At 45.9% G+C, this 24,382-nt stretch overlaps 1 protein-coding gene across 7 annotated transcripts in view; it reads right to left on the reverse strand.

Annotated features, from left to right (window-relative positions):
* Positions 1-7,622: 7,622 nt before the first annotated feature.
* The window catches only part of NECTIN1 (nectin cell adhesion molecule 1), a 316,761-nt gene continuing 300,001 nt past the window's right edge, over positions 7,623-24,382 (reverse strand). For 2 of the 7 annotated variants that reach the window (XM_068240982.1, XM_068240981.1), the window contains one exon: positions 7,623-8,062. In XM_068240982.1, coding sequence (XP_068097083.1) covers positions 7,841-8,062 — 222 coding nt within the window. In that variant the 3' untranslated portion in view covers positions 7,623-7,840. Of the gene's footprint in view, positions 8,063-9,290; positions 9,399-22,667; positions 22,798-24,382 lie in introns of those variants that run through there. The other 5 variants (XM_068240986.1, XM_068240983.1, XM_068240984.1 and 2 more) reach the window with 4 other exon arrangements.

Genomic DNA, 24,382 nt, shown 5'->3' on the forward strand with positions numbered 1-24,382 from the left:
GAGCCCACACGGGGCAAATTGGGGCCTGATCTGATGGGTAGGTGTGCTAGGGGGTGACAGGAGGTGATTGATGGGTGTCTCAAGGTGTGATTAGAGGGGGGAATAGATGCAAGCAATGCACTGGCGAGGTGATCAGGGCTGGGGTCTGAGGGCATTCTGAGGGTGTGGGCGGGTGATTGAGTGCCCTAGGGGCAGATAGGGGTCTAATCTGATAGGTAGCAGTGACAGGGGGTGATTGATGGGTAATTAGTGGGTGTTTAGGGTAGAGAATAGATGGAAACACTGCGCTTGGGTGGTGATCTGATGTCGGATCTGCGGGCGATCTATTGGTGTGGGTGGGTGATCAGTTTGCCCGCAAGGGGCAGGTTAGGGGCTGATTGATGGGTGGCAGTGACAGCGGGTGATTGATGGGTGGCAGTGACAGGGGGTGATTGATGGGTGGCAGTGACAGGGGGTGATTGATGGGTGATTGATAGGTGATTGACAGGTAATCAGTGGGTTATTACAGGGGAGAACAGATGTAAATATTGCACTGGCGAATTGATAAGGGGGGGTCTGAGGGCAATCTGAGCGTGTAGGCGGGCGATTGGGTGCCCGCAAGGGGCAGATTAGGGTCTGATCTGATAGGTAACAGTGACAGGTGGTGATAGGGAGTGATTGATGGGTGATTGATGGGTAATTAGTGGGTGTTTAGAGGAGAGAATAGATGGAAACACTGCGCTTGGGTGGTGATCTGATGTCGGATCTGCGGGCGATCTATTGGTGTGGGTGGGTGATCAGATTGCCCGCAAGGGGCAGGTTAGGGGCTGATTGATGGGTGGCAGTGACAGGGGGTGACAGGGGGTGATTGATGGGTGATAGGTGATTGGCAGGTGATTGACAGGTGATCAGTGGGTTATTACAGGGAAGGACAGATGTAATTAATGCACTGGCGAATTGATAAGGGGGGGGGGGTCTGAGGGCAATCTGAGCGTGTGGGCGGGTGATTGGGTGCCCGCAAGGGGCAGATTAGGGTCTGATCTGATAGGTAACAGTGACAGGTGGTGATAGGGGGTGATTGATGGGTGATTGATGGGTAATTAGTGGGTGTTTAGAGAAGATAACAGATGTAAACGATACATTTGGGAGGTAATCTGACGGCGGGTTTGCGGGCGATCTAATGGTGTGGGTGGGTGATCAGATTGCCCGCAAGGGGCAGGTTAGGGGCTGATTGATGGGTGGCAGTGACAGGGGGTGACAGGGGGTGATTGATGGGTGATAGGTGATTGGCAGGTGATTGACAGGTGATCAGTGGGTTATTACAGGGAAGGACAGATGTAATTAATGCACTGGCGAATTGATAAGGGGGGGGGGGGGGGGTCTGAGGGCAATCTGAGCGTGTGGGCGGGTGATTGGGTGCCCGCAAGGGGCAGATTAGGGTCTGATCTGATAGGTAACAGTGACAGGTGGTGATAGGGGGTGATTGATGGGTGATTGATGGGTAATTAGTGGGTGTTTAGAGAAGATAACAGATGTAAACGATACATTTGGGAGGTAATCTGACGGCGGGTTTGCGGGCGATCTAATGGTGTGGGTGGGTGATCAAATTGCCCGCAAGGGGCAGGTTAGGGGCTGATTGATGGGTGGCAGTGACAGGGGGTGATTGATGGGTGATAGGTGATTGGCAGGTGATTGACAGGTGATCAGTGGGTTATTACAGGGAAGAACAGATGTAATTAATGCACTGGTGAATTGATAAGGGGGGGGTCAGAGGGCAATCTGAGCGTGTGGGCGGGTGATTGGGTGCCCGCAAGGGGCAGATTAGGGTCTGATCTGATAGGTAAAAGTGACAGGTGGTGATAGGGGGTGATTGATGGGTGATTGATGGGTAATTAGTGGGTGTTTAGAGGAGAGAATAGATGTAAACAATGGATTTGGGAGGTGATCTGATGTCGGATCTGTGGGCGATCAATTGGTGTGGGGGGGTGATCAGATTGCCCGCAAGGGGCAGGTTAGGGGCTGATTGATGGGTGGCAGTGACAGGGGGTGATTGACGGGTGATTGACGGGTGATTGACGGGTGATTGACAGGTGATTGACAGGTGATCAGGGGGATAGATGCATACAGTAAACAGGGGGGGGTGGTCTGGGGGGGGGGGGGTCTGGGGAGAATCTGAGGGGTGGGGGGTGATCAGGAGGGGGCAGGGAGCAGGGGGGGGGGATAAAAAAAAAATAGCGTTGACAGATAGTGACAGGGAGTGATTGATGGGTGATTAGGGGGGTGATTGGGTGCAAACAGGGGTCTGGGGGGTGGGCAGGGGGGGGGTCTGATGGGTGCTGTGGGCGATCTGGGGCAGGGGGGGGAGAAATCAGTGTGCTTGGGTGCAGACTAGGGTGGCTGCAGCCTGCCCTGGTGGTCCCTCGGACACTGGGACCACCAGGGCAGGAGGCAGCCTGTATAATACACTTTGTAAACATTACAAAGTGTATTATACACTTTGTATGCGGCGATCGCGGGGTTAACATCCCGCCGGCGCTTCCGTATAGCCGGCGGGATGTTGCGGCGAGCGAGCGGTGACAGGCGCCGGCGGAGGATCGCGTCACGGATGACGCGATCGCTCCGCCCATGCCCTTAAATGGACCGCCGCCTCTGTGGGTGAGGCCGTCCTGAAGGGCTCCACTTCCCCGCCGCCCCTGTGTAGTGGGCGGTCGGGAAGTGGTTAAAGTCGCCCCAGTATAGATATCCAGACGTGTCCCCAGTATCACCGCCTCCCCCAGTATAGTCAGATGTGTCCCCAATATCAGCCCCCCTAGCATAGCCACATGTGTCCCCTGCGTTTGACAGCCCCAGAATAGATTGACAGATGCACCCCCAGGAATAGTGCCCCTCTTTATAGCCATATGTGTCCCCGGATCAGGATTAACCCCATTATGGCCAGATGTACCCCCAGGATTAGTGCTGCCCCCCCATTATAGCCAAATGTGCCCCCAGTATATGATTACTGCCCCCCCAGTTGCCCAGATGCACCAAATTAGTAAATCCCCCCCTCCCCTTAGTCAATTAGATGCCCCCCAACAAATATGTAACCCCCCCTTTATTTATCCTACCCCCACCCCCCAGAATTGATAGCCAGATGCAAATTGAGGCAGCCCCCTCCGTGCAGAAATCCTAAAAAAAATCATCCAGCAAGCAGCCTCACTCACCTACCTCGTTCCTGCGACTGTCCTGAAGCCCGATCCTCTGTTCTCCGCTCTGCAGTCAGCCGCATATTGCCGGTAACCCGGGTCCCGGCTTGATGACGTCATCAAACCGGGACCCGGGTAACCGGCAATACGCGGCTGAATGCAGAGCAGTGATCGGAGGATCAGGCTTCAGGATCGTCGCAGGAACGAGGTAGGTGAGTGAGGCTCCTTGCTGGATGATTTTTTTTTAACTCTTTGTGCGCCGAGGGGGACAGATGAAGGATCGCTGCAGTTCACTACTGCAGCGATCATTTATGGGAGGGGGGTGGACTAATTGGCCAAAAGGGAACATTATCCCTTCCACCAATTAGTAAGGCAGCTGACAGTGCCGGAGGGTGCGCTCTGAAGCGCACCCGACCGTGCACAGCAGGGCTGCAGCCAGGTCAGTATATCTACGTCGCTGTGGCTTGGAGGGTGCCACAGCTGACGTAGATATACTGTAGTGGTGGGGAAAGTGGTTAAACAATACCAGCTGCCTGACAGTCCTCCTGATCCTGTTTCTCTAATATTTTTAGTCATAGACCCTCAACAAGCATGTAGCAGATCAGGTACTCGGAATCAGCTGACTCAGATTTTAGCCATATGCTTGTTCCAGGGTTTTGACTCATTACTTATGCGAGAAGATCAACAGGGCTGCTAGGCAACTGGCATTGATTACAAGAAAATAAATAGCCTCCATATCCCTCTCATCTCGAGTTCCCTTTAAGAAGGCAAATGTCTGTTTTGCATAGTGTTTTAGTAAGAGGGTTTTTTGGTCCATTGTAAACAAACACAGAACATTTATATTGCGCTTTTCTCCTGTCAGACTCAAAGCGCCAGAGCAGCAGCCACTAGGATGCGCTCTATAGGCGGTAGCAGTGTTAGGGAGACTTGCCCAAGGTCTCCTACTGAATAGGTGCTGGCTTACTGAACAGGTAGAGCCAAGATTCAAACCCTGGTCTCCTGTGTCAGAGGCAGAGCCCTTAACCATTACACCATCCAGCCAACATTGTAGCCCCTTACACATTCCTAGGAGTTCTGGTTTACCGTGAGCTTTCCGAGCAATCTGTGACTCTTGAGGCCTGTAAACTTTTATTACAAAAATTGTTATTCTCAGACAATCCCACTGGACTTGTGAAATGCACCTCACACCACTGGTTTTGTGAAGTCATAACTTATTAATCCATTGCTACTGTATAGAACTGAAGACTGATGTTACAGAGTAACAGAGTACAATGTCTGATAAAATTGCATTTATTTCCAAACAACACTGATTTATAAGTAAAAGGCATAGGTTGGATATACTGTACAGTAATATATTTTCACACAAAATTATGCACGCTATGAACTTCTGTAATCATACCTTTACTACTTCCAAACTAGAAAAATATCCTAAATAATCTCTCCTTTATAGATGTGTTTTGGCAGTTTAATTTTAATCGCTGCAACTGCTTCATAAAATGTACTTTCTGAATGAGAAAATCAAAAACGGAAAAAAAATAAAAAAACACAAGAAAACAAAACATCTTTTTAAATCACATTCTTGTTTTCATTTTTCCATCAGCTTTACATTTTTAAAAGATTGCCATGAAACTCAGATTTTATCACCAATTTGCCCCTATGGTAAAAGTACACTGTTTAGTGGATGAACAAGTAAAGGATGGAGAAGCACCCAAATGCAAGAGAGGAGCTTCTGTGTGCCCAAGCCAGAGATCTCAGTACCAATGAGATCAGTAGAAATATGCACAAAAAGGCTGGCACAACAAAAATTAGAAGCAAAAAATTAGCTCTTTATTGAAATGTCATTAACCACTTCAGGACCACAGTGCTAAACCCCCCTAAAGACCAGGCTATTTTTTACTAAAAGGGCCACTGCACCTTTAAGGTCAAGCTGCAAGGCCGCACAACACAGCACACTAGTGATCCCACCCTTTTCTCCCCACCAACAGAGCTCTCTGTTGGTGGGGTCTGATCGCCCCCCCAGTTGATTATTTTTGTTAATATAAATATTTATATTGTCACTTTATTAAAAAAGACGTTGCTGCCTTCCTCAGCCAGCCTCCCTTCCTCCCGCAGCCAGCCTATCACAGCGATTGGCTGTGATAGGCTTCAGCCCATCACTGCCAATTGCTCTTTTGTTCCCCAGGGGGACAGCCGTGTCACACGGCTGTCCCCAGTACAGCGCTGCTGCTGATCACAGTGCTGTACTGTGTAAATAGATGGCGATCACACCGTCTAACAGTCTCCCGAGCGGCAATAGCCGCTCGGAGACTGAAGGGAGGGCGGAGCTCCACCCCCCGAGAAGGAGATGCGCGCGCAGCCTGTGCGCAATCTCCTTCAGTAGCCGGCTCCAGGACCTGACGCCAATCGGCGTGGAGCGGTCTTCAGGTAGTTAAAATGACATGATAGGCAGCATAAAAGTAGGCTTTGGCAGCGACAGCCCGCTGTTTCGAGCTGAAAAGCTCTTTCTCAAGCCACTCAGCCATCGGCTCATGGCTGAGTGGCTTGAGAAAGAGCTTTTCTGCTTGAAACAGCGGGCTGTCGCTGCCAAAGTCTACTTTTATGCTGCCTATCATGTCATTTTAATGACATTTCAATAAAGAGCTAATTTTTTACTTGTACTTTTTGTGGTGCCAGCCTTTTTGTGCATACTGTTTAGTGGATGGAATGCTCCAAACTTCTTTGATCTTATATGTTTTGTTTAATGCAGAGGGTAGTAGAGTACATCTTACATCCCCAGACATTTTTGTCCCTATGCAATTCACTTCTTCTCCAAAGTTTTCTCCTAGGAGCCAAAGTTTCATTTTATGTTTAAAATAACTTCAGCACTCTGCAATTGAAACATTAAAGGGAACCTAAACTGAGAAGGATGTTTCCTTTTAAAATAATACCAGTTGCCTGACTCTCCTGCTGATCCTGTGTTTCTAATACTTTTAGCCACAGCCCCTCAACAAGCATGCAGATCAGGTGCTCTGACTGAAGTCAGACTGGATTAACTGCATGCTTGTTTCAGGTGTGAGAGCCAGATACTACTGCAGCAAAGGGATCAGCAGGACTGCCAAGCAACTGGTATTGTTTAAAAGGAAACATCTATATCACTCTCAGTTAACCTCCCTAGCGTTCTGGACGAGCTAGGCCACCGCTCAGGCCCTGCTGGGACGATTTGAATATTTTTTTTTTTTTGAAACACGCAGCTAGCACTTTGTTAGCTGCGTGTTTCTCCGATTGCCGCCGCTCGCCGCCGATCAGCCGCTACCCGCCGCGTAATAGGCCCCCCCCCCAGACCCCGTGCCTAGCCTGGCCAATTAGTGCCAGGCAGCGCTGAGGGGTGGATCGGGACTCCCTATGACGTCATGACGTCATGACGTCGATGGCGTCATTCCGTTCGTCGCCATGGCGACGGGGAAAGACCTGAAGGAAATCCCATTCAGAACGGGATTTCCTGACGGGCATAGGCGCCGGTGGCAATCGGAAGGGTGGGTGGGAATTGGCAGGGAGGGGGGTATCATGTAGCTAGCGCTAGGCTAGCTACATGATTAAAAAAAAATTAGGTATAAAAAACCATGCGCAGCCCTCCGGCTGCGCAGAATCAAAACACCCAGCAGGTTAAGGTTCCCTTTAACAAAAAGTATTGCCTTGTTGCTAGTGGCTTAAAAAGCATTCTATTAATAAATGTAATAATATACCTAGGAGAAAAAATAGGAGAAAAAAATGAATTGAATAAGGGTCTGTGTTGTTAAAAGAAGTGAATATTTGTAATAACTTATTTGCATAGTCATCCTTCAGTATTGAACACCTTCATAGCTAGCTGTCCTAATCTTGGTGTACTTTCACAGTATGCATGTTGCGCATCTTGAAAACTGGATCACAACGCAACAGTGTAAAAGAATTGCATAGGGTGTTACGAGTGCGATGGGACTCATACAGTGAAGCATGCAGTACCTAGAAGTATGCTTCACTGCACCTGTAATGTCATCTGGTACGCGCATTATCATGCTGCCTGACTTACATATGTAAATGTATTATTGCAATATAATATTGTCCGTTGCACCACACCGTAACAGATGCACTGTGAAAGGGCCTCCCTTAGCTACTGGACCCATAGACGCCACTATGGCTGCTATGATGATCCCCATGCCTATATTTCTCTTTATAGTGACAGCTAACTACTATACTAGCCTTGAGGAAAGGGGCAAGTCTACAAACAAAGGTCATCAAGATCTAAAATAACTGTTTCAACCAAAACTTCCCTTGGTTTACGGGAACAATTAACATTTTAAAAAATATGTAAATAAAAAATGACATGAATTTTGAAAATAGAATAATGAACAACAACAACAAATATAACAACGACCATAAAACCATAATACATCAACACAACAGAAAAAAAAGTTAAAAAACTGACAACATAATTTTTGTCTGTTGTTTTTTTTTTTTTTTGCTTCTTGTATCTGAATAATGTTATTTTAAAATCTCAGATACACAGCTTAGAAATGAGAAGGTAAGTCCACCTCTGGCAGTTTGCTCAAAAATGTAGAGGAGGGTGGGCTTTAAGGGAGGCTGCGGTGTTAGGAACAAGGTTAAAGTGAATGTTACTAGATGACTGAGGTTGGCATGCGGGTTTCTGCTGGTGATAAGGTTCAGACGTATTGCTCTTTAGGACACACATATGGTGCCCGTGAGCCAGCAGGAGGGTAACAGAAGCTGGACTCTGGAGCCTGGCGTGAGTGAGAATCCTGCAAGAAGAATGAGAGTGGCACATAGCCAGGATGGAGCTGGTCCAAGTATTCCCCCTCATGGGAGCAGCGATTATTCAGGTAGTTGTGGGCTTCAGGTATTTCTGGGCAATGTTCTCCATACATCTGCAGGACCAAAAAAGACAGAAGGTGCTTATAGCTCAATATGCATTCTTGATTCACAGTTCCAAACAGTTGTATCGAAAAGAAAAATCATAGGCAAAAACAGATTTTTTTCTTGGAATGAATGAGGTATGACATTAATTTTTATGTGGAAAGGTAGCTGTAAGAAAGAAAAAAAAAAGTTCAAGCTAATTTAATGGCAATGGTCCTGATGATGTGCAAAAGACTGTAGCTCCAAGGGTCGAATCAGATTTCACTTTTTATCTTCCACCAGTTTAGAAAGGTCAGTGCAAAATCAAAGATGATTTTGTGTTACGGATTACTGCACTCTGCATAAGCACTTTCTCCCATTAAAGCAGATGGACAGGATTTTTCCTTTTAACCTCCTCGGCGGTAGGCCAGAGTCAGGCTGGGGGTGGAAAAAAAGAAGCCAGGAGTGGTAATCCAGAACCTGACTCGGGGTAGCCTCCAGGATGTGTGGGGAGATGTGGCGGTGTTTCTAACTCACCTTCCCTGGGATCCAGACGCTGGCGGACATTTTTTTTCCAGTCCTCTGAGGCTCTTGATCCCTCTGGTGAGATCCCTGTTTGTCGTCATGACGACAGGCGGCGATCTCACTATAGGGGTACACCTGAAGGAAGGAGGGAGAATTACATCGCTGGATTCCATGGAGGTGAGTCTGTGCAGGGGCTGCTGCAGATCTCAATGCGGTATGGTTTTTTTTCCTGCTTTTAATGTCTAAAAGCTTGCGGAAAAAATTGCACTGCTTTTAGACCCCAAAATCCGGAAATACTCATACCGTCAGGGAGATTAGTGGCCGTCTCTTAAAGGTCCACCTACCTGACAACTTAAAACATCTCTACCATACAAGACCCGCATTCTCACCTGTATGTCATTCTTTTAATGTAATCCTCCCCAGAGCAGGATTTTCCACTAGGCAACCTAGGCAGATGCATTGGGCCTAGCTGGTGTGAGGGGGGTCCAAGTGGCACTTTCACTGACCCCTCTCCAATCTCAGATTACCAAAATGACCATAAGTGGGGAGCTAAAGCTACTGACTTCTCTCTAAGCCCCATTTCATCTTAATCTATCTGAACACACCTCCTCCACACAAAAGACCCCCTTCTCACCTTGATCCCAATTTAAAATCCGCCTGCCTGACAGCTGTATTGACATCCTACAAGCAAAAGACCCTCCTACTCACCTGTATGTTAGAGAGGTCCAGTAGCAACATTACTGGGACACTTTAGTCCTGATTTCCAGTGTATTTTGTGAAAATACCAGCTTGGCCTCCCACAGCACCTTCTTGGAAGGGGTAAGGTGCATATTTTGTTCTTTCCTGTGAGAGGAGGTGTGAATACATTGCTGTGGGTGACGTGTCAGGCACTGTGCACTCAACTTTACACTGAGGATAATCTATACAGGGAAATTTGCCTTATTTGTTAGATGGGGTGGGATTAGTTGAAAAAATACTGGAATACAATTTAAACTTAAAAAGCTTATGACGCTATTGTCTTAAAGGATACCAGAGCTCAAACATATTGTAAAAACGGAAGGAGCAGGCATGTATATTAAGCAGTCCTCATGCCCACCGCTCCCCCCATTCTCCTACATTCCCCTCCTTTCGCTTGCAAATGCCCCCCACAGCTACTTCCTGGTCGGCAGGGGTTGGACATTAGTCCGCAGGCATCCTTGATCGCAAGCCTGTGGCCGGGAGTGTTCTGTGCATATGCACAACATGGGGGGGAGGGGCAAAGGAGAACATTTTTACAATATGTTTGAGCTCTGGTATCCTTTAAAACCTAGTACACACCTTGCAATTTTCACTTCAGACCCTATTTGAGCGAGTGATCAGATTGATATATAGATCTGATATTGATTGCATATACTGTAGAAGAAACCTAGCAGCCCATTTGGCTTAGAGAAGAAGATATGATATCTGAGGAATTAGGATGAGAAATCACACTCCTAGCAGTTCTGGTTCACCATGAGCTTGCTGGGTAGTCTGTAATTCTGGGTGTTTCAAGTCCTGCCCCATAGAGCCACATTAATCCATGCCATGCACTAATGAGGATCAACAATCCAAAACAGGCTGTTTGCATGTTGGATTAGTGTGGCTCTGTATATTTAACAAGCTGACACATCATTGCATTCCAGATCTGGAGGTGTGGTTAGCTTACAGGGACAACAAATGACGATTTGCATACTGAGCAGTGGTGCATGATGGGAGACATCATATGCTCACTCCAACCTGAATTATCGCAAATACCTTCTGTTTTAAGAACGAAAACGTTTGTAGCCCCTTACACACTGCTAGGAGTTCTGGTTCACCATGAGCTTGCTTGGTAGTCTGCACATCTGAAGAATTAGGCATTGACTACAAGCAAACCCAGAAAATCGGGGTATAATAAATATACTCAGAAGGTAGAGATGCTGGAAGGTAACTATTTGAAAGAGCATGTGAGGAAGTACGGTCCTCACTCTGCGTTTGGTGGTGTTTTGCTGGTCACTGCTCCAAAATTTTCCTCTTGGGACTAGCCCGGGAGATGCCCGCTAGGCCAGGGGGGAAGTCGTAGGAAAACTAGTTAAAGGTAGGAGGTCCAAAAACTAAATAAAAAGTTCACTGGCATATATGATGTCGTGTATGGAGTGTTAAAAACTGATTGGACTGGCTATCGGGTATCAAGAAGATATGAGGTTTAGATCCTACCTTCAATTAGTAGACTTCAAGCCAGGTAGAATTCAAAAGTTTTTCTTATCATTATTATGCACTTTGCTGGACAACGCAGTGGCGTACCTACCTCAAGGCTGAAGATGCTCACAGCCGCGGGTGTAGCCATGGCTAGGGGTGCCAGTGTAGTGCTCAGCCATTGTGTTCTTCCACCTGGGACCTTTTATCATAGTTTGGGCAACATTCGGCAAAATAGCAGCAGGCAGTGCATGGGACTGTACTACTTCCTGCACTAGGTGTAGAACCCCTCCCCCTTCCTGTCCCATGGGCAATGTGTTTCCTTGCTCTCTACACACAGTCTGCAGTGAGTAAATGTGCAGAGCAGCTGGGTGAGTAGAGAGAATGATTGCTGTGCTGGATGTGTTTAGTGCTTCAGAAGTTGCCTGTCATTAGTAGTCATGTGCACTGGCGCCTGTAATACCAGAGTGCCCTGGACTATTGATTATTTATCCTGATTAGAGTAATTAATCAAAAATGCAGGGGAGTCTGCTGTTGCAGAAGCCAGAAGCCAGTGATAAAGATACTGACAGCCAACTTCTGTGGTGAGCAGAGAAACAAGCTCCAGGCAATTTAGATTAGCTCGATTGCAGGTAATCTTATCTCTTTTCCCAGCTCCCCCTCCCACCCTGTTGTCTTCCCCATGACCCTTTCCTATTTTCAGATTTCAGTGGCTTCTTTTAACAGCATGTCCTTGCCAAACAGAACTGGTGATGTCTGCAGTTCTGATGAGAGTCCTTCCTGCCATTCCTCCTCTCCCACCAGGCTCTCTGTCTTGTGCCTCAGAGGACCTCACAATCTAATCAAACCATAGTCATAGTCTAATGCCCTACGATATTATTATTGTGTATTTATATGGCACTGACATCTTCTGCAGCACTGTATAAAGTACAGTTTCAGAATAATTAGCTCCATCACTTCCTGATGACTCCTTTTCCCTAAAAATCCACCAAAATTTGCAGCAACACGCTTGGCGCCCCAACCCATAAACCCTCCCATCCATTTTTTTTTTGCAGCAACAGGCTTATTATAAATTGAAGATGAAAAATTATCTCCTAGGAGAAAACTCAGGAGAAAAAGTGAATTGCATATGGGCCCGGGTGTCAAATTCCCTTGGTATGCCACTGGGACAACACATTCATGGTAAATAACAGTGACCTGAGGAAGCATTTTTTACTGTGAAACATGTTGTCCAGCAAAGTGCATAATAAAGTTAAGAAAAAACTTTTGAATACTTCTTGGCTTGAAGTCTTCTTGGATACCTGATAGCCAGTCCAACCAGTTTTTAACACTCCATACCCGACAACATATATTATTGATATATGGTATTAAAAATATTGTAATATTTGTGCGCCTCCTAATTTTCACCAATTTCCTTACACTCTACAACAGATTCTTCCACTAACATGGATATGGAAATGAGTCTACAGAAATCATACAGGTAATGATAGTGAAAGAAGGTTAATTATTTAAAGGAGAACTGAAGAGAGAAGAAGATAGAGGTTGCCATATTTATTTCCTGTTAACCCCCTTGGCGGTATGAAAAATACCGCCAGGGGGAAGCGCAACAGTTTTTTTTATTTATTTTTTTTTTTTTTATCATGTAGCGAGCCGAGGGCTCGCTACATGATAGCCGCTGCTCAGCGGCATCCCCCCAGCCCCGCCGATCGCCTCCGGCGATAGGCGATCAGGAAATCCCGTTCAAAGAACGGGATTTCCTGGAGGGCTTCCCCCGTCGCCATGGCGACGGGGCGGGATGACGTCACCGACGTCAGCGACGTCGGGACGTCATTGGGAGACCCGATCCACCCCTCGGCGCTGCCTGGCACTGATTGGCCAGGCAGCGCTCGGGGTCTGGGGGGGGGGGGGGGCCGCGCGCCGCACCGGATAGCGGCGATCGGGCGCGCGGCGGCGGCGATCGGGGTGCTGGCGCAGCTAGCAAAGTGCTAGCTGCGTCCAGCAAAAAAAAAATTAAGCAAATCGGCCCAGCAGGGCCTGAGCGGCACCCTCCGGCGGCTTACCCCGTGTCACACACGGGGTTACCGCTAAGGAGGTTAAACAATACCAGTTGCCTGGCAGCCACAGGCATGCAGCTGAGCTAATCTTGTCAGATCTGACAATAATGTCAGAAGCACCTGATATACAGCATGCTTGTTCAGGGTCTATGGCTAAAACTATTAAAAGTAGAGGATCAGCTGAACAGCAAGGCAACTGGTATTGCTTAAAAGGAAATAAATATGGCAGCATATTCCTCTTGCTACAGTTGTCCTTTAAAAATAGCTATACTACTATAATGATAGAGTGGTTACGTGTAAAAATGCACGCTGCCATAAACAGTATACTGGAGGATAGAGAGACGTTTTATAATGGTTTTATACTGGTTTTCTAAAGTTTTATTAACTTTATATATGCTTTGAATGTTTTCCCTTTACTGAGTATAGAGAATATAGAAAAAAAGCAATCTTCGCTGGCAGCTTATTTGTGATGGAACTATGATATCTACAAAGGTATAAATGTCTTTATCTTAACTGCCATGCGAATTCCGAACAGCTATTCAGTCTCGGTTAAACATGGCAAGGAGGGCGGGGAAACATTCAAAATACAGCAACTTATTATAGCTATAGGAAGTGTTTCTGATGCTGAAACCAGGAAATTACCATACTGTACAAGTGGCTATCTGGAATAATTTACAATGTGGCCAGTGGAGTTGCTTGGGTTGGTGTCAGCCGGTGTGGAAATCCATGGTGTTCTCACTCGTACACCATGAACCTCCAACTTCACCAGGCTGAACAAAACCAATAATATTTTTTTTTGTAGTAACGTTGCTTGTTGCTGAAATTTGGTGAGAATGGGGATGGGAAGGGGTTATACTAGACCCATTTGCTATAGAGGGAGAGAGGAGTAAGCAGGGGCGTAGCAATAGGGGGTGCAGAGGTAGCGACCGCATCGGGGCCCTTGGGCCAGAGGGGCCCCATTGGGCTCTCCTTCAAGCACAATATTAGCTCTCTATTGGTCCTGTGCTGGTAATAATCACTTCTATAGATGCTCTAAATACTTGTAATCATTAACACACTGTTCCCCATTCCCTTCTTGCACCTCCAACACTGTGGTTGTCCTTGGCAGGTTTTGGTATGCCCTATCAATTGTTATGTATAGAGTGCTTGGGGGGCCCCATGTAAAACTTGCACCGGGGCCCACAGCTCCTTAGCTAAGCCACTGGGAGTAAGGGATTGTTACACTGGCCAACCTTTGCTCTGGTGGGTGGGGGGGTTCCAGTCATGCTATGTGGGGGGTGGCAGGGGGGTTTAGGGAACAGTACCACAATGGCACCCTTGCTATGGGAAGAGAGAAGCGAAAGGGATTTTTATACTGGTCATGCTTTGCTCTGTGTGTGTGTGTGTGTGTGTGTGTGTGTGTGTGTGTGTGTGTAAATGGGTAGGGGGTGGGAGTGGCTTCCAGCCATGCTAGCTTAAGGGGGTGGTGAGCACCCCCTCTTTTGGGGACACCTAGGGCTTGATTCACAAAGTGGTGCTAACTGTTAGCACGCCTGTGAAAACCCCCGTATCACGTCTAAACGAGCTTTTCGCACACAAAACTTTATGCGCGCAAAACTTTACCTGCGCACTGCACAGAGCGCAGGGCGCTCCGCGCAAAGTGCCCATTAAAGCCTATGGGACTTAGCGTGCGCATAGGACTTTGCGCGTGCAAAACTTTGCGCACGGGACTTAGCGTGCGATCTGATTGAGAAAACCGGTGCTAACCTACTTAGCACCCTGGTTAGCACGTCTAAAGACTTTAGACGTGCTAAGTAGGTTAGCACCGCTTTGTGAATAAAGCCCCTGGTGTGGTCTGCACCTACCAAACATCCTTTTTAGTGACGCCACTGAATATGTCCTTAAAGTACCTTTTTAAGTTAGCTAATAAATGGGATCCTCCCGATTCAAAAATCTCTGCTTTAACTGATGGCTAACACGGTACAATATTCTACTGCTAATGCTTGGTTAATGTCATAGCTGGTTGTCTGACGTGGTAAATCTGTTGTTTTCTCTCTGCAGGTAAATTTTTTAAACCAGCGACCAGATGTCCAGTGTGATTTGCCAAACCTGAGGGCCTTCTGAGTTTCTTTAATGTTGGAAGTGGTGAATTGCCTGTAGAGTATTTTATTAGCATCTGCTGAAATTGATCATGCAATAGATGACTGTAACTTTAACTGGTGGAAAGGCTGGTACTATAACTAGAAATTAAACCTAATTCAAGGCCCACTGCAGCACTTCTGCTGAGGTGAAGAGGATTTATAGAATCAGAAGAGAAATAGTGAATGCCGGCCCTACAAGATGGATGCTGCGCGTGGAGGGGGTTGCGGGATGGGACATAAAGCATAACCTCTCACCCTGGATCACACTGCGTGCTTAGGATGTTGTACACTAAGTTGCAATTTGACCATAAACGAAGATCTGGCACCGCAGGAGAATTGTATATTTAATCTGAGTCCATGAGTCACGAGCACATTCAAATTACGTGCAAAGTTCCGCAAAATTCAAGTAGGTCACTGTGGCGGCAAGGCCAGACAAACATACGTGACTATGTGTAGCTGGTGAGTCCTACCGTGGGTGAGGTAGATGGAGGTGGGTGCAGCGCAAGGACGGGCAGCCTAACGACCGTTTCGCTCAGCGGTGCTTCTTCCGAAGCTGATCCACTGTGGTTCAGCCTCGGAAGAAGCACCGTCATGTGAAACAGCCATTAACCTGCCCGTTTTTGCCCTGCACCCACCGCCATCTACCTCACCCATAGTAGGACTCATCTGCACATAGTCACGTATGTTTGGCTGGCATTGTAGCCACAGAGCCCTACTTGAGTTTTGCAGAACTTTGCACATAATTTTGAATGTGTTTGTGACTCATGGACTCATGGATTAAATATTCAATTCTCCTGCAGTCCTTCATTTCTTTCAAAAAGGATTTATAGAATGTAGAATCAGTATGTTCAAAATACGTCAGTATGTTTAATATATGAGTTTTAAATGTACATTTGAAAGTTCTTTAGTAATGCATGCATGCGTTTGTTTGTTTGTTTATATGTGTTTGTGAACAAGGGGGGTCAGTAAATGAGGAACTGTACTGGAAATAATGTAATGAATAAAATTGCTTTTGTTTTTTTTACAATATTCATTTATAAATTATTTTGTTGGCGTTTGCCCATTGTAAAATCTTTCCTCTCCCTGATTTACTTTCTGAAATTTATCACAGGTGGCAACATCTTTAGTCCTGCCAGGTGATCTCTGCAGAATGTTCATTTACTGAGAGTTCTGAAGCCAGTACAAAATATAGTAGCAAACAAAATCTGCAGCCCTGATCCCGGGCAAGCCTTGTGTGCTGGACTTGAAATGAAGTAACATAATAGCAGGATAAGTCCGCAAAACATCCGAGGTGCAAGATATGACTAAGGCCTAGTTCACATTAGAGTTAAAAAACGGTCCGTTCCCGGATCGGAAGGGAACGGGTCGTAGCAGATGGGAACGGGCCCCGTGTTAACCTATGGATCCGTTCACATCCGTTTGTTGAAGCGGATTCATTACGCACTGCTGCACCAATTTTTCCAGACAGCTGAGCCCAGCAGAACAGAAACGGATGCTGAAGCGCTGCGTTGGGGGCAATGAGAAAACGGAACGTTTCTTCACACTAGTGAATTGTCGGTTAAACAACCTTTTGGGATGACAGTTTTGGAGAGTGCTGTACAGTCACAAGTGCTGGGCAGAGAAGACTGCTCTGTTCTTTGGAGAGGGGAGGATGAGAAAGAGGTACCTTGCTGTTGGAATGCCAGAAAAACATGTCAGGACACATAGAAGCAGGATCGGATCAGAGAGTGAAAATGAAATCCTTACTAACTTTGAATCAAAGCAGTGACAAATAAGGCCTTGTTCACAGGCAATTTTTCTTTTCTCCAATGCGAAATCACATTAGCACTGACAGAAAACGTTAAAGGACAACTGAGGTGACATGTGACATGATGAGATAGACATGTGTATGAACAGTGCCAAGCACACAAATAACTAGGCCAATGATGGCTAACCTTGGCACTCCAGCTGTGGTGGAACTACAAGTCCCATGAGGCATTGCAATACTCTGCACAGCTCTAAGCAAACTCGAGGAGGCAGAGGCACGATGGGATTGTAGTTTTGTCACAGCTGGAGTGCCAAGGTTAGCCATCACTGAACTAGGCTGTGTTCCTTTTGTTCTTTCTCTTCCAGAAAAACATCAGCTATGCAAATGAGTTTCTGTCCTGGTCGGGACTGGGTCAGACAATAGCATAACCCTCACTGATAAGTAATTAGAGCCATAAAACACTTTACTGTCAGTAAATGGCTTCTGAGAGCAGGAAAGAGATAAAAAGGGTCAACAATTCATAGATTTGAGCTCTGACATACTTCAATGAAGGTGTCATTGGGCAGAGACAATGAAACATTAAAAACTCAAAAACTAGATTTAAATATAAAAAACAAAACATGGTATGTCTAAAAAAGTCATTTTTAGGAGACTGAAGATGTATACAATTGTTTATCTCATCAGTTTATTTTCACCTCGGATGTTTTCGCATTTTTGCATTGACCTTAAAAATGGGCAGCTTGCAGCTCCTGTTTACATGCTGTGCTCCTTTTCCTATCCAGTTGTTTTTTGTGTGTTAAAACCCTGCAAACAAATATGAACATCCCCAACAATGTGCTAAAAAAACAGCATTTTCAAAATTGCAGATCTAAACATGGCCTAGGGAGGAGATCAATACAAACAGAATTCACATGTAGTAAGTAAATATGTACAGTGAAAAGTAGAACATATTATTTTGCAATATAGGAATGCATACATATGCAAACACTACCATCTAGTGGATAAATAATACATGACACTCTGTTTCATAAACTAGGAAAATGATCAGAATCACATTTGATTTTCACCAAGTACAGAGTATCGTACAAGGAATTGTTGTTGGCACAGACAGACAGCTCATAATTAGTGAAATGGTAGACAGATAGGGGTTGGAAAAAGTGTAACTTTTCTAGTGGATAAGTGAACATACGCGGGTACATAATGACATGGGCACACATTGCACGTTGCATGGGGGTTGTCAGGGCTGGATTTACCATAAGGCACTGTAGGCATGTGCCTTCAGGTGCCTGATGATGGAAAGGCAGCTCACTCCCCTCCCCAAGTGCCTCCCTCCCACCATACTTATGCAGAGTCCTGAACGAAGTGTAAATGAGAGGTTACTCACCCAAGTTTCAGCGTTCCACTGACCAGATCTCCCTTCAGTCAGGGGCAACTCTAGGTACTTAATACTGAGTATAGCTTAAGACTAAGGGACACCTGTAGCTACCTATCATGGACAAGGGAAGTAAGGGAGTGGTGACAGCTGGGATAGCCAGCACACTTGCTGTATGGTTTAGCAGGGGTTTGCAGGTTCATGGAGGGCAAAGTCTAGGGAGCCAGGGCATATGTGCCTATAGGCTACTGTGGTAAATGGTAAATGTGGTAAATCCAAGCCTGATGGTTGCTATTGGGGGGCAGGGGATGGCCTGAGTTGAAGGCCAGGCAGCTTGGGGGAAAAAGGAGTTCCTGTGCCGGGAAGTCCTGGGGTGGAGATGGACCTGAAGTGAGGACCCGACGGGAGTAGATTGGTAGCGGCTGCTGGGGTGGATGGGATAGTTTTGCAATCCTGACTGCCCTGGATCAAAGTCTGGAGAAGTAAAGGAGGTCTAGAGATAGAGGGGTCCCAATTATCTTCTCTGCAGCTTTGATGACTCTCTGTAGCATGATGTAGACTAAGTTCACAGTGGAGCAATTTAACACACAGTATCGCACTACAAATTGACCTTCCCATAAGGGAGGTTTGTAATGTAGTGTGCCGTTTGAAGGTGTGGGAGTTTGGGTGAGTGTCACTATTTACATACGGGGTGCTAGCCTCTGGCCCATGGCTCATATAGGATGCTCCATCTTCTCCAGGACCAACCAGCATTGAAGCACATTTTGTTCTTCCTGGCAGTGTCTGTCTCTCTCTTGTGAATGCGTGCACTGCAATGCATGATTGGAGATGTAGTGTGTGGATCTGAGTACAGAGATGCTCTCGCATCTGCGGACTATAACTCCTGGCACTCATGAGACAGAGACGCTGCCAGAAAGTACAAAATGCGGTTCAGTGCCGGTTGGTCCTGGAGAAGATGCCGCATCCCACACTGGCCATAGGCCAGAGGAGCAGCACCCAATAGCTAAGTAGTGAGGCTCACCTCATACCCCCCCCCCCCCCCAACAGCACACAACATTTGAACTTTCCTTATGGGGAGGTTCATTTGAAATATCCCTAGTGTTCTGCGCTCTTTAAAATGAAAAAATACTTGCGTACTTTGAAGACCCTACTATATGCTCTATAGATATATATTCTATATATTGTAGTGGTTAGAGAGGATTTGAAGAGCCAAATGTACTGGATAGCTATATATCCTCTAGGTTAAACCTATCAAATCCTCTGTAACCCCCTTGGTAATACATTCTACAGAAAATGCTATTCCATGTGTAACAGAATGATGCATGAAATCTCGCTGTATAATAAAGTTGTTTACAGATTCTCCTATTAAGAGGACAACCAGCCTGACCAACATATTTTACACCCTCCTAGAAGTTCTGTAGAGAGGTCACGTAAAGGGAATCATTAGAAATAAACGTGTGCAATTCAAAATGCTTCAGTAAAATGCTGAATTTAAATGACTGTTTTATTGAGTTCCTTGAACAGTTAAGGGTAAGTGTATACAGGCACTTGAACAAGGCAATCAATGCAGCCTGAGTGACAGCCTGAGCCAATCCCAAGTACATGGATGGAAGATTATTCTCAGATTGGATGCTTTCCTATAAACAATTACTAGATTTCCTTTGGGAAGGAAAGATTCCAGTATTCTGTTCGGGGGTCAAAACAGGCTTATGTGTGTTAAGAATTTTTTGAACTCCATTTATATGTATTGTATGTGAAAATGTGTGTGAAAGGGCTCTCTACATTCTTATTTCTATCACACCGAATGTTGGTCAAAAAAGGGTCACTCTTTTGAAGGCCAAGTTGTTATTGATTCAGGAATAACTGTATTCATCATTATAACACCTAAGTGATATGTGTAGTGTTCATGGGTTCAATTTTTATTTATTTATTATTTTACTTTATTATTGTAAAAGTAGGGTAGAAGGAGGTGTTAGATGGAAAAAAGACACATTTGTTCAATTTTCCACATTATAGTATTGCAGTTTCTGGGCTCTGCTGTTGATCCTTACAGGGCAGTTTAAAAAGAAGTGCCTGTCCAGGCATAGGCAAACGCAGGGTGGGGTGGGGGAGATTACAGCTGCCCAGAATCCCCCCTAAGATCAGGGCCAGTGCAGGGTCTGCAGACAGGCACAAGTTGAGACACCAGAATTTCTGCAGGCATCCTGCAACGCACAGCACCGCCCCCTTTCTTTCCCTGCTACAGTTGACTTTGGATGTAGCAGCAGCAGCATGTGTATAGAGCGTGGAGCAGCAGCATGTGTACAGAGCATGGAGCAGCAGTGTGTGTACAGAGCATGGAGCAGCAGCGTGTGTACAGAGCATGGAGCAGCAGCGAGTGTACAGAGCATGGAGCAGCAGTTTGTGTACAGAGCATGGAGCAGCAGTGTGTGTACAGAGCATGGAGCAGCAGTGTGTGTACAGAGCATGGAGCAGCAGTGTGTGTACAGAGCATGAAGCAGCAGCGAGTGTACAGAGCATGGAGCAGCAGTGGGTGTACAGAGCATGGAGCAGCTCTGGGGAACTTAACAGAGTCAGGTATGAGTACAACCCTGTGCCCTGCTGTGTGAATGCTTCATTTTACCCTTCATTACCAATGTCGGCTTTCCTCATTATTATCTGTATCCAAACTACTCCTGATCGATCCCGTTGTTGATCAGGAGCAGATCAGACATTTAGGAAATAATTGACAGTTCCTGTCAGTCGGACGGGAACTTGCATTGTATGTACCCAGCATGATGTCCTACCATATTATTATACTGTATTTGCGTGGCTGAGGGAGACCTTTAAGGAATCCCCCCTCGAAAATCCTGGGTTTTCTCCTGCCAGGGGAGATATCTTGCCCAGATAGCAGTATTAGGAATATTAGGTAGCCATTGTCTCCCCCCCCCCCCCCCCACATAACAGAAGTGGGCAGACAACAATCCAATCCAAATCCACAGATGACATTATTAGGCAGTATTATGACCCCTCCCAAGACAGCAGTAACTGGGGTTGGGGGAAGGGGGTGCTTCACTTTCCCACGTTAGCAGTAATAATAGGTGGCATTTTTTCCTTTCCAAGACAGCAGTAATATGTAGCCCCCCTACCCCCTTTCCCAAGACAGAACTAATAAGTGTCTTCGCCGCCAGTCCACGTAGCCAGATGATCCCTCCAGTATTAGGTAGCCAGAGTTTCCCCACAATAATGGTAAACCAGCTTTAAATGCAAATGCAAAATACTGCAGTGCTTATGTCAGATATGTTCGTCCAGATAGGCTGTGCTGCTGCGGCTGCCTGAGGCGAATGATCGCGTCCGCTCCCGCCGCCTGCCTTTAGCACACAGATCAATGAATGGGAATATAATTCCCATTCATCGATCTAAGTTCCCCGGCGAAAAACCGACGGTCTCTCATCAGAGACCGCAGTCTTTCTGCATAAAAAAAGTTTCCCGTCTTCGTTCTAGTTCCTGGAAGTGTGATCGATCACTTCCAGGACTTTTTGACTGTAGCCATCTTGTGGCCAAATAGTAAAAATACACCCACATCCATTTTTTATTAAATAAATACATTATTTTACATTTAAAATTAGCTGTTTACCTCCCACACCAAAAATTACCCAAATAAAATTTTTAATTAAAAAAATGAATAAAAAAATTACAATAAAAAAACCAAAATAACATAAACATAGTTACCTAAGGGTCTGAACTTTTTAAATATGCATGTGAAAGGAGTATATTCATGTAATTTTTTAAATTATAGCTTGTAAATAGTGATGGACGCAAATTAAAAAAAATGCACTTTTATTTCCAAATAAAATATCGGCGCTATACATTGTGATAGGGACATAATTTGTATGGTGTTTTCCCAGGGTCGTCTCCAGGACAGCAACCCAAATGAGAGATTACCCTTCCACACACTGATGGACAGGAAGAGGTTAATCGAGTGGTGCCCTGCCGGGTATATAGGCCTGGTAACAAACATCCTACCTCAGTTTTATTCCTGTCCACGGACGGAGGAGGATGTTCCAGGAGGGCTGACGCTAGATTGCGGGGTCCTGGGCGGAGGTTCTCCTTGCAGGGCTGGCCAGGCAGGATCAGCTGGGAGAAGCGTCCGACCCCTTGAAGTTACAGAGGCAGTGTGCGAGGATTTGATATACGGAAAGCGCGCGCCGGCGCGCAGATGCGGCTTCTGTGATGGGATTGGCCGTCTAGGTCAGATGACCAGATGGGATGTGACGTCACCCTTTGCTTCCGGGTTTGAAGCGCCAATGGAGTTGGACCAGTCAGCTGGCTGGGGGCTAACGATCTCCGCTTTGGCGTCCGGAAGTGAGGGCGGCATGGATTAACCCCTTCGGTGCCGGACAGAGTCGCAAGCACCTGACAGGGAGTGTTTGGAACCCGTTCCTGAGCGCATGTTTCCGGGGTGAGTAATTTTTGCAGCACCCAGATTTTACTATTTAAAGTCCTGGTCTCGGGCTGGCAGAATGTATGTTGTATGGCCAGCATGGAGACTACGGACAGCGCTCAGGACCCCGGGGCAGTGGTATGTTCAGCTGCCTTACTGAGGGTGTATCAGCCCATGTTTTATACATCAGGTCACTGGTATTTTTTTCTTGTTTGTTTCTGTTGCAGCCCAAGGTTGATAAGGCTGTTAAAGTTAAAGATACCAGGAAGGGGAATCAGAGCCAGACTCGCTCCTCTAGTGATTCTACTTCTCGGTCTTCTTCCTCATCTGCACCTGTAGTTGAGCAGAGGAAAGATGTCAAGAAATGTGTTTTCTGTACAGCAAAATTGCCTGTGGCTGCTGTTAGGCCTTTATGTCAGTATTGCATTCAGGAAGTTGTTAAAGAAGAATCCCCTGCAGTATTCAAGGATTTTATGGGCTGGGTGAAGGCGGAAATGACTTCCACCTTACAGACCTTTAAGGATTCTTCAGCTTCAGCATCCACATCTGCTACTGCTTCCAGTGCAGTTGCTACAGTTGATCTATCCTTGCCTATTTTACCAGCCTCTCCGGTGGTTTCTGGGCCCCCCTTGCAAGGTTTAAAATCTACCTCCAAGAGACGTCATACTAGAGACTCCGATGTAGAGTTATCAGAGGGGGAAATATCTTGTATTAAGCGGGACAAATGGGCAAATAAAATATATGGGTTTTAATTACGGTAGCATGTATTAATTTCAAACTATTATAGCTAAAAACTGAGAAATAATGATTTTTTTTCCATTTCTTTCTTAATCTTCCTGTTAAAATAGATTTAGGAAAAAATAATTCTTAGCAAAATCTACCACCCAAAGAAAGCCTAATTAGTGGTGGAAAAAACAAGATATAGATCAATTAATTTTGATAAGTAGTGATAAAGTTTTTGGTGAATGGGAAGTGAAAGTTGCATGAATGCATAAAGTTAACAACACTGTAGGCTGAAGTGGGTAAAAAAAAGCAAAAGTCAAATACTTACCTCCAAAGATGGAAGCCTCTGGATCCTCCAGAAACTTCCCACGTGTTCCTCAAGACCATCAATCCAGCACTGGGAGCCTCTGTAAGTTCTGCCTCACTGCGCAGGTGCAGGGTGCCTTGAGCCTGCACAGTAGCACTGAGTTGTTCTGGCTTGGTGGAAAAAGCTGAGCCCGATTGGCTCTGTGTTACTGTGCAGGCATCCAGAGCCTGCTCAGTGTGGCCGCACATATTAGTGGATGGGAGCATGGCTGCCTGCCCGTGTCATTCGACAAGCCCCTGTTAAGGAGGTTCAGGGGGTCCCAGCACTAATTCTATTCACTTCAAGTTTTTCACGGCTTGGGGTTGATTAATTGAACATCGGTAAAATTGCCATGCACGCACAGCACAGAAAAGTCTACCATTACTTACGTGCACCTGTTAGTAGGGTAATGAGCGTGTTATCATAGTAGCGGGTGTGCTTGTAGAGTATCGTGGATCATGCTACTACCATGTCTCATGGTACTTACGTGGGGAAGTAACAGTAATATTACCGTGTGCTGTGAATGTAGGGTAATATTACCTATGTTTAATGAATCAACCCCAAAATCAATAAACAGCATTATAAGCCACCAGCAAGCAAGAACATTCTCAAAGTAATGTTGACCGTTCTATTTCACCTATTTTTGGTACTTTTTCAATTGCAAAGTTATTTTAAACTGAAGATTAAAAATGATCTCCTAGAAGAAAGGGCATGTGGCTCATATGCTATTACCTTTTTCACCTGAGTTTTCTCCTAGATGACATTTTTACAACTTGTAAATAAAATACCTTTTAAACCACCAGCAAGCAAGAAAAGGCTCCAAATAATTTTGATCGCACCTTTTTCGAC

The sequence above is a fragment of the Hyperolius riggenbachi genome, chromosome 6 (assembly GCF_040937935.1).
Source record: "Hyperolius riggenbachi isolate aHypRig1 chromosome 6, aHypRig1.pri, whole genome shotgun sequence".
NCBI classification, from domain to species: Eukaryota; Metazoa; Chordata; class Amphibia; order Anura; family Hyperoliidae; genus Hyperolius; species Hyperolius riggenbachi.